General features: G+C 39.5%; 1 protein-coding gene across 5 annotated transcripts in view; it reads left to right on the forward strand.

Moving 5' to 3' along the window:
• ZNF462 (zinc finger protein 462) overlaps window positions 1–3,033 on the forward strand; it is a 94,072-nt gene extending 91,039 nt beyond the window's left edge. For all 5 annotated transcript variants that reach the window (XM_065662040.1, XM_065662036.1, XM_065662038.1 and 2 more), the window contains 2 exons: window positions 532–646; window positions 1,902–3,033. In XM_065662040.1, coding sequence (XP_065518112.1) covers window positions 532–646; window positions 1,902–2,103 — 317 coding nt within the window. In that variant the 3' untranslated portion in view covers window positions 2,104–3,033. The remainder of the gene's footprint in view (window positions 1–531; window positions 647–1,901) is intronic.
• The last annotated feature ends 7,874 nt before the right edge of the window (window positions 3,034–10,907 follow it).

The raw sequence follows: 10,907 nt of genomic DNA on the forward strand, positions 1-10,907 counted from the left end.
TGTTTTAAGACTTTGGAAAGAGGACCTACAAGAAAGGTGCGGAAGAACTTTTTATAAGAGCAAGTAATGATAGGACAAGGAGGAATGGCTTTAAAATGAAGGAGGGTAGATTTAGGTTAGACATTAGGAAGAAATTCTTTACTGAGATGGTAGTGAGGCACTGGCACAGGTTGCCCAAAGAAGCTGTGGCTGCCCCATCCCTCGTGGTGTTCAAGGCAAGGTTGGATGGGGCTTTGAGCAACCTGGTCTAGTGGGAGGTGTCCCTGCCCATGGCAGGGGGTTGCAACTGGGTGAACTTTAAGGTTCCTTCCAACCCAAACCAGTCTGTGATTCTATGATCCTGTGATTTGTCGCTTGCTCTCTTGCTTTGCTTTGGGGGAGTTACATTTTTACACAAATGGTTATTTGATAGGTAAGTCCTTTTTTTTCTCAGGGATGAGAAGGTGCAGCAGAGAGGATCAGAGTAGGATCATAGTGGTTCCTTCTTGCCATGCCTCTTCTGGGTTCATGGGCTGTGTTGTCTTTTTCCAGATCCCATGATGTTTCCTGAGAGTGGTGCTCCAGAGAAACGCTTCCCGTGTGAGTTCTGTGGCCGATCATTTACAGAAGGCTCTGAGTGGGAGCGACATGTGCTGAGACATGGCATGTAAGTTGGTTTGCATTCCTTTGAAAGACAACCAAAGGTAACAGTAGATCACTCCGCATTTTCCCCACCCTATTCCTTACCTCCCCAAAAGCCCTGTGATGAAGGCAAACACAATTCTATAAAGAACAATTCTGTTATCACAGGTGTGGACACAGTCATCAGATGTTTCTGCATGGGAAGTTCCTGTTCATCCTTTTTAACACTGCTGCCTGGGGTGGCTGTAGATTGTTGGGTTTAACTGTGATTCTAAAACTTGAGATTGTCCCAAGGTTAATACCTTTTGGCCAGGATTAACTTTTACCTAAGTGTAAGTTGATCTTGCCAGCCAGCAGAGCAGCATAAAAATGGCAGAAAATTACATGGGACATTCTAGGAAGGAACTATTCGGGGTTTTTTTTCCCCCTTTATTGTTATATCTCATGCTCGCACCTAAACTTGCATAAGAGTGAAAAGAATTATATGCAGAGAAATGTCATCAAGGGAAGAAGATCTTCAGGGATCTTCAAGGAACGAAAAAAAATGAACCCCTCCTAAAATGTGCATAGTGAACTTCACTAGTTCATCTTCATAGAGAAAATCTTTGCCTTTGTATAGAAGTTTGCAGTGTGGGATGCTATGCATCACAGATAAGACAGACATCTCTGAAGAAATAATTTTCCTTTTTGATGAAGATCTCATTGGTAGCAGAGATCTTTTTGCTGGCCAGGGTTGTTCTTCAAAGAGTAGATTTCATTTGAGGTTCCTGACATGTGGAAGACAGTCAAATACAATATTGTAGGTTAACTGTGATGGGATGGGAAATATTACTTGTATTTTCCTTAATCTTGTTTTCCTAAATATGAGTACTTGAAATGTTTCAACTTATAAAAAGTTCTATTGGAATACTAACTCTTTGGGAAAAGTACTCTCTTTTCGTGCCTTTGATTGGTGCCTGTAAGTATTGTTTACAAGGGACTGGGGAAAGGGGAATGCATTTTTAAAAGTCATAGTTGGGGTTCTTCCCTCTTATCTCATATCAGTCCCATTAGAGAACAAGTGAAGATTTGATTTCAAAGCTAGGATCTTATAGGTCCCACTGGTGCATTCATTCCACTGCCTCTCCTTTTTGAGTGTGAGGTGGCAGTGGTGGGGCTGCTTGCATCTACGTTTTTAGGAAGTGAACTGCTTTTCTCCCTTGTGTGATATGCACAGATTGGCTTTGCTATTCTCCACATTGACTGTAAGTGTTTCTGTTTTCTGCCGTTTGGCTTTCCAGGGCACTAAACGAAAACAAGCACAGGACCAGTGAGGACAGCCAGCCAAAGGAGGACATAGAAGAAACTGTTAGCACACTGCCAGAAGAGAAAGAAGGCATTGAGAAAATGGTGGTGGACTATTCCCACAACAGTGAAACAGCAGTCAGCATGGTAGCTGCTGACAAACCTCTCCAAGACAACTCGGAGGCCAAAAACGAATAAGCATTTGGTGTGATTCTATTCAACGTACTTGAACAGTGATGAATGGGGTGAGGTGGGTGGGTGGGGTGGGCAGAAGGAAGAAATAAAGCTGCTTTTAGGACTGAATGATCTATTTTCAAAGCACTGGTACCCGTGTGAGTGTGTGTATATTAAAGTTATTTAAGTGATGGAATAAGTGGCTCCATTACATCACTGCATCTCTTCTTCTGGATTATGACGATGGGAAGTTACATTCATCTTGGACTAATGAAGCAACTCCCGGTATTCCTACATTATACATCATGCTTTGCAGTGGAGACTTGGATTGTTTGTGAATGGAAGCGCCGTGAGCATGGAAGAAGTGGGAGGGGGACAACTCTTCAACACACAAATTTGTGTGCGTTTTTCTAGTTTTAATACATAATGCTTTTCCAGACTGAAATGCAACTGCTTTAGAAAAGAAAAAAAAAAAGAGAAAAAAAAAAAAAGAGAACAAAAACAAAACAGAAACTGCTTTGCTTAAAACAGTCACCTGTTTCCTAGTACCTCAGAATTAACCAAGGGAGATCTCTGCATTTGTCAGTACTACCTGTTGTTGTTGTGGTTAAATGTAGAGAGACTGCTGGGCAAGTTGGTGAATGGAGGAAGAAAAAAAGTTTTAAAGAAAGCAAAACAAATTGTGCTTAAAATCCCAGTGTGGGTTTTATTTCTTAAAATACTGTGATTTTTTTAATTATTTTAGTAAAAAAAAAAACAAAAAAAAAAGAGAGACTTTAATTCCTAGATAACTGTTTGTGAATTGTCATCCTTTATTCCAGGTAAGCTGTTTGTTAGTATTCAGTTATAATTTTAGGATTTGATAGATTTCATGTGACTGATTGTGCAGTTTTGTTTGCCACGTTTATTTTCTGTCAGTCTTTGAGGTGTTACAAATACAGCACAATTAAGTTTCTCATGTAAAACGAGTATTTCTTTTTTGAGGGGGGGGACAGGGAAAGGAGACTAGATCTTGTGAATAGAACTTTTTGTTGCTGTTGTGTTGTTAATTTTAAACATGGAAATAACAAAGAAGTTTTAACTTTTTTTTTTAAAAACTAAAGAACCAAACTTACGGCACAGCTATGCAGCTCGCGGGCCAAACACATAGGTCCTCATAACCATTCTGTTGCTTGTCATATTAACATCTATCAGTCTCACACCAGTAACTTTTCGTTAAGATTGGCTGCCTTTTTTTCTTCCGTCTGTGGTGTGTGTGTTTTCTTTTTGTTCTGATGTGGTGGGAGGGAGGGGTGTCTGTTAACACATCTTTTTGCAAGCGGAGTTGAAATAGTTACATATGACATTGAGCCTGAAGAACTACTTTTACTCAATTCAAGATGGAGTTGCTAAGTTTTTCCCCTCTTCCTTAGCTTTTAGCGTGAGGGGAGCAGCGTAGAATGAATAGGTACCTGCATACCTAAGTGGCTGATCCTGTACCACTTCTTGGGTGGAAAGCCTACCAAACTTAACAGGAACTTTGCCTGAGCAGTGAATACAGGATCTGGTGCCCATGGTATGTTCTGGTTGTGAACAGAAACAAAAAAACAAAACAAAACAAAAAAACAAACAAAACAAAAAAAAAAACAAAAAAAAAAAGTTTCTTTCCAAAAAGTAGAAAGTACTTGACTGAAACCTAGTTTTAGAAATGCATGTGTCTTTGTTTGGTTTTTTTTTTGTTTCGGGGGGATCTGGGGGAGGGGGAGGGGGGAAAATAGGAAGCTGCTGAGGAAAGGGTGTCCTAGAGAGCTTCACATAAAATTGATGGCAAAAATGTTGCATTTGTGGAATAAGTGCTACTTGAGAAGCATGGTGTTTTGCTTTTGGGGATTCATCAGTTGTGTGTTAGGGGGATACTTTTCAATTCTTTTGTTGGGGTTTTTGTTTTCTTTTTCAAAGTAGGGAGGGAAAGTCATGGAAAAACATTGGAGGGGCAAGTATAAATACACATTTTGTGTCTGTATTTGTTTTTTAATTGGCCTCATTTCAAATGTATTTAAACAGTTCCATACCTGGATTGGTTGTTTGTAATGGTTACCAAAAATGGGAAAAAAAAAAAAAAAAGAAAAAAAAAGAAAAAAAAAAAAAGAAATAATGATTGTGACATGCTTTTATCACTACTTAATTTTTCAAATAACATGTAAATATTGTAATCCATTGGATTTTGTTTTGCTAACCTGTTAATAAAAAGTATGGGACCATTATCATTTTAACAAGTCTAGAATGTCATATTTTTTTTTTTCCTTTTTTCTTTTCCCAAAAATGTATACCTGATATATTGTGGTCACACATTTTAGATGCATTGTTATGATTCTGTTGACTGTAATGACATAGAATTGAAAATAACATTTTTTTTTTCATTGTTTAATTTATACAGAGGACTTTTTCAGAGTTTGACAGAAGGAAATAATAGCAAAATGCTAACCCATTGGCTTCAGCACTCGGTATTTCCTCATTTTAAAATTACTGCTTACTGATGGGGGATAGGAAGGGGATACTGAACTGTTGCACTGACGGGTTTGTTTTTTAAAAAAAAAAAACAATGAAAATTAATAAAAACTTTTTAAGAGTGTGCGCTCATGTGTGTGTGGTTTTGTATTGGGTGCTCTAATGGTAGTTTTGTACAAGTGTCAGGTGCTGTTACCGGCAGCTCTGGGCGGGAGCAAAGCGCACATTTTCCATTCTGCACCCTTTCCTCACTTATTTTACAGGGAATTTTGGATTTATGAGGCAGAGAGAGTAAAAGGGGGCAGTGGAGTGGAAGGAGTGAATTCCTTTAGCTCACACAGGTCTCAGGTCTACCAAAGAATGCCTTGAATATCCACCAACCCAACATCCATTAGAGGTCAAGGGCATACTGCCAAGGTCTGCTGACTCCTTCTGAACCCAAACATAGAAATGAAGGAATTTTGCAGGCTGTCTTGAAAGATCAAAATAGATGCAGACAGGCTGGTATTTGGATTATCAACTCTTAAGTCACTTCATGAGTAGGGATACTGTATACTTAAACGTCTGATGGCCTGCTGGATCCCTCGCTGGGGTTGTGCAGGATCCGGTTGTTGCTGGAGTTGAACATACATTCAGTTGTTAACTGGAGTCAAACATACGTCCAGTAAGATGGAGCACAAGACGTTATTTTTTCACTCTTTTTCAACTGAAAACTTAAAATGGTGCATATGGTGCTGTCTTAGAATCTTTATTTGTTAAATATATTTATAAATGCTCATTCAGAAGATGTCAGAGGTGTTTTTCTGGGTGTGTTTTAATCAGATCCTGTTTCCAGTTTAAGCTTTTTGGTTGTACTGAAACTGGATCTCAACTGAATGTGTATGATAAACAGCATGAAAGCTTTGATCACCTGATAGCTTTACATGCTTCCACTTTGCACCATAGGAGTCAAAATATTTCTCTGTTAAAATACTCAATTCTTATCCTGTGTTTAAAGAGTAAAAAAAAAAAAAAAAAAAGTGATTTAGGATGTTAGATGTTGCCCTTTTTCAGTGGTCTCTGGAAATACTTGTTCTTGAGAGAGACCTAAAAATCATTTGCGCGTTATATGTTGTAGCCCAGAGCTAACCTGCACTTCCACCAATTTCAAAAGAGAAAGGGTTGCTCAGTGGTACATCACTAACAGGAATTACATAACTGATGTAATGAAAGACCTTGGAATGATTTGTGGAGCATTACAATTGCATTACCCCATTCACCCCAGTTTTCGGTTTCTGACTGAGACTGGATCATCTGCCTTAATATTCCTGGGCTGAACTGAAATACAACAAGGGGGTGGAGGGAAGAGGCAAAGGAAATAGTGATCCTTTACTCACATTACTTCTCTGCCTTGCCAGTCAATTCCCTTTCTTGTAACTGGGAGCCCTGGGCGCCACACAAAGCATTTGTGCCGTGGGACAACTGGTGTTTTGCACACACTGTATTCCCAGGGTCATTGTCCTTCCTTTTCTTAAGAAGTCTGGGTAAATGTTTGCCACATTATTGCTAGCTGACTGCTGGCATTTTCTTTTGGCCTAGAGGTGCATTGCCTGAATGCTCCCCATGCAAAGATTTTGCCTTCGTATTCACACTGGTGCAAAGGCTTTGCAGGAGTTGCTATGGGAAGGGAGACCGCTGTCTCCCTCCCTTGCAAACACCCACCTCTCTGGAGAAGAGCTGAGGTTACCCTGTGACTTCGGGACCAACACCAAAGATTGGCAGGGTCACAGTAAGTAAGAACTGTAGGTCTGAAACTGTAGGGTTTCCAGTGGAAAGTCCTCACATTGTGAAGTGGTAGGGACTAGGTGAAACATTGATACTTGTGGCCCAGTTATCCTGGAAACTGGTATCACACAGAAGACTTCATGTGAGCTTAAACAGCAGAAGCCAGTCTCCAGTCTCCAAGAAGATATCTAAATACCATTGCAGATGTTCAGCACATTTCAATAAAAACTGCCCCAAGTTTCTTCACTCTTCCTCAGCCTAAAGTCTTTCTTTAGTATTTTTCTGATAATACAGGACTTTCACACCATGAAAGCCAGCTGTCTGGCTCCAAAACAAAAAGATTACTGATATAGGAAAGATTCTGAGTCAGAAGATTTTGCAAAAGGAATGTTTTAGTCCAAGGTAGGCTTAAGATCTTAGACAAATCTCTCTCTTTGTAGCACAGTTAGTTCCATACCCCCACACCAACTACTGCTGGAAACAGCGATTTCAGTTTGAGCAGTCTGTAGTACACAGTTTAGCCTTGAAGGCTACAGTCCTTCCAGGATGCCATTTGTAAACTTTTTGTTGTCTTCTCATCTGTCACATACCAAACTGTCCTCAAATAAATTAGTGGGTGCAGATACCCTGTGAACCAAAGGTGGGGCTGGGTGGCATAAGTCAAAGAGTCATCCCAGCCGAAGTCTTGGTGTAGAAGGCTGATGCCTATTGGAATCGACTGGTGTTTGGGGAGCCTAGCTGAAGGCATTGTCTTTCCTGCTGCATTTGCAGTTATTTTCCTGTCTGTGGGAATGTAAGGGTAGAGGGAGAGAAGGAAGCCTGATACATCAGATGTCAGGACACAGGCATATAAACTATAATGGAAAAAAGCATTCAGGTAGAACAACCCGAGTAGGATAACTTTTCTGCTGGAAAGGATACTAAAGGATAGCTTTTTTACTTGAATCGTGGTGCAGCACTGGGCAGGTTAGCCCATGACTGTATGATATCTTCACTGCTGGTGGGTTTTTTGACTCATACAAACAAAGCCATGACTGACCTCGCCTACTGTGGGCCATAATCCTGCTTCTGGCAAGTGATTGGACCAGAGATATCCAGAACTCCCTCCCAGGCCCATTTCCTATTTTATTTTCCTATTCGGTTAGTTCTTTGGTATTCTCTTAACTTCCAGTTTCTCCAACTTGCCTCTGACTTTGTGCTAGCCCACGTTTTTGGTGAAGTATGTGTTACCGTAAGCACTTTAAGCGCTCACTGACTCATAGACTCTTCCCTGAGCAGCATTTCTGTCTGTCCTATGTCGAATCATTTTTTGACCAAAAGGCATGCCTTCCATCTAAATGTATGCTCAGTGACATAATGTTCCTAAGGCAATGATCTCTTAGCAGGATCAAAGCAAGTTTTACCAGACTTTCTTTATGGGTTTATATGCACCATTAGCAGGGGACTGCACCAAACAGCTCTTAGATGTAGAAAATAACTATCATGTAGGAGAAGATACTGATCTGTATTTCTGCATTTTATCTTGGCCCAAACTATTTAATTAGTTACTACTTGAATCCTACAACTCCTCCAGTACTCCCACAATATGCTACAAATCAAGCGAAATACCCAACAAAATAGTATCAGTGTGGTGGGTTTTGGTTTTGTTTTGCTTTTGTGATTGAGCCAGTATTCTAGCTTGTTACAACTGGTGGAATCCAATCCAAAGTTCTGTCAACATGGAAATAAATGAAGAAAACAGCACAGAAAGTAAGCAAAATTAAATAACTCCTTATGAAATGCACTCCATTGTGTAGCAACAGATGGAGTATGTAACCAAATGGCAGGTAGCACTATTTGTTTCTCTTTTACTGTGAGATCCATTTTGTTCTAGCAGAATGTTGGAATTGATCAGATCAGGTCTGTTCCCTGTCGAGTTCAATGTCTTGACTCCTGAAGCAAAAAGGAAATCCCATGGTGAGCAGGGAGAGAATACTCTATCCCTATTGAAAGTCTCTATCTGTTTTGACAATAGTTTTATGTACAGAAGCAGAATGAATCCTAATTCTTTCATATTCATTTTGTGTTATAGTAATGTAAGTTACGGTACTTTTGCTACTGATTCCATTTTAAATTTTGCTGAACTCTCAGTATCTCTGAAGAGAACTGGAAGGTAAAATATATTTGTGTTAAAAAAAGTTGATATGTTATTATCCTTAAAAAATGCTTCTCAACAGTTAGCTGCGCGATGTCTCTAATTCTGACGTTGTTTGTAAAACACATTTTTTTGTACATAAAATAATCTGTTGAGATTTCAAATTGATTCATTTCAGCTACGATGCTTAGGAAAAAATGAAGTCAGCTTCTGGAATGGGAAAAGACGTGCTTCTCAAATAATTTGCTTCTTTGAATAGTTGGTGTAAAAGCAAATATGCCTCAGCTTGATTCTTGAATTCTCTATTGAGTTTACACTTTTATTAATGAAGAGCTTAGCTCAGTCTAGCCAACTGTACATGCATGACTTCCAAATCTAAGTGAAATGTGTCTCTTTGCAGCTGTTCTGTTGTGCTCTCAGTAGTGTTTAAAGAGAGAAATGTATTTACCAGCCATGCCTCAAATTAATTTAGCTTGTGTTGAAAATGTTGGACTGAAATTTTAAATTTCCTGCAACTGAAGGAAATAATTTTAAGCCACTGGGCCAAAGATGCTTCAGTCTTTGTGGAATCATTTGGACTTAAGTCACCAAAGACTCCTATCAGAGATGCTGCGGTAAAAAAGTGTCAGATTTGGTCTGTATGAATCAGTAGATAATTAGAAGGCAAGCCCCATAAAGCAATGAGTCTTTGATCTGTTATTCCCAAAGAAAATGTTTTCCTCTGTTTAGACTCTTCAGGACCTCAGGTATGTGATTCTTGAAACCACATGATTCAGGTAAAAATAGTCATTCAAAATTAGAAAAGATCTGGTTTCTCATAGGTCAATAAATACACAGCACTAAAAGCATGTTGCCTGCAGAAAGAAGTAAGGTCTTTGAAAAACTTTGCTGCAGCTGCGGTGTATTTCTTGCTATTACTATAGGAGTCTCCTTCTGGAAAATATGTTAGAAACTGATGTTTGCTTCCCCTGTTCCTTAGCTGCTTCTGTAATCACCTCTTCCACCTTCCTTTGTAGGATTACTTGCAGTTAACCAGATGAAAAACTCTGGCCATGCTGGATCTGGTAGGAGTTGGGCTATTGTGTTTAGTTGACTGAGAACAACATCATGGTTGTTGATGCTAGAGGAAACTCAGGCTTATGTACATGCAAGATTGAGCCTGTCCCTTCCTAGAAGAGAAGACCACACAGCAAGGCAAGAAAACAGAGTTGTCTGCTAGGCTTTGTTTGGGACCAGACATAATCTGTCTGGCAATCAAAAGAGTATCTTTGTGCTTGCCTTCATCAGTTCTTATGATCTGTTCTGGAGGGGAGGTATAAAAAAGGATGTGTACTTTTTTAGCTCAGTCATAGAAAAAAAGCTTGAAATGTTCCTGATCCTTCTCTGAGGAACTGGTTGGTCTTCTGTCTTGTTCACCAAAAGCAGGAAGGACAGGCTATCAGATGTAGATATCATATCCCATATAATTAACTAACAACAGCAACAAAAGTATAATTATGTTCTTATCATCAGATTAAGTGTATGTTGTTATTTAATCCATTCAACGTACATGTTTAGCAATTAGGACCTTATTCTGCAGGGGTTCATGCTGAAACTTAGATTTCTTTCTATGTAATTTAATCAGAAAGCTGACTAAAAGATTCGCTTTTCTCATTAATTTATATCAAATGAATGTTGTCCCTGATTGAGTGGGCTGTTCACAAGGACACTGCAGTTTGGCAAAGCATTAGAGTGAGATGGAGAAGAGGGAAAAAGGATAAAGCTCTCCAAACTAATATGGTATTTACACACATAGTGGCAAAAGTAAGAAAACACATTAATTCCTTGGCAGCCTCCTTGCCTTTCAACAATCATAATGGCAGTGTGGGATTTTTGGAAGTCTTGGGGTGCCTGTTGTCACCCTTTAGCACCTCAGTGTTTTTGAGAACATCTGAAAATCATGCTTTCTATTGCACGAGGTATGGATTTAGAACTTAATATTGGAGTTATTATTATAGGTGTTCTGGTGACCAACAGAGTCTCCTGGCACTTCTTTCTAATCTCAGACATGGAAAAGTCCCATGGGATGTCTCCGTTCACCTGCAACAGAGAACTTCAGTCACCCGCTGCAGATCTTTTGGTCTTTGCCCAGGAAAAAAGTAGACATTCTTCTCAGTTTCATCCTTGAGAGAAAACTCTGTGATTACACACTCTGCATTCAAGTAGAAGCACAATCGGGTACCACCATCAGTCAAGAATGGAAAAGTGCTGTACTCACAGGTGGTTAATCTGTTCAGGGAAGAGCCATTCCTTTCGATTTTCATGCAAAAGGGGAACTTTGATTAAGATGAGCCTTCAAGATTTCTCAATTAAAACGTTCAGATTCGATTTCAGAGAGCTCCATCCTGATATGAACACTAGCAAAGGCTGTAAATGAAACCACAAGGATGTCATACAGATGAGC

This window comes from Lathamus discolor, chromosome Z (genome assembly GCF_037157495.1).
Source record: "Lathamus discolor isolate bLatDis1 chromosome Z, bLatDis1.hap1, whole genome shotgun sequence".
In the NCBI taxonomy this organism is placed as follows: domain Eukaryota; kingdom Metazoa; phylum Chordata; class Aves; order Psittaciformes; family Psittacidae; genus Lathamus; species Lathamus discolor.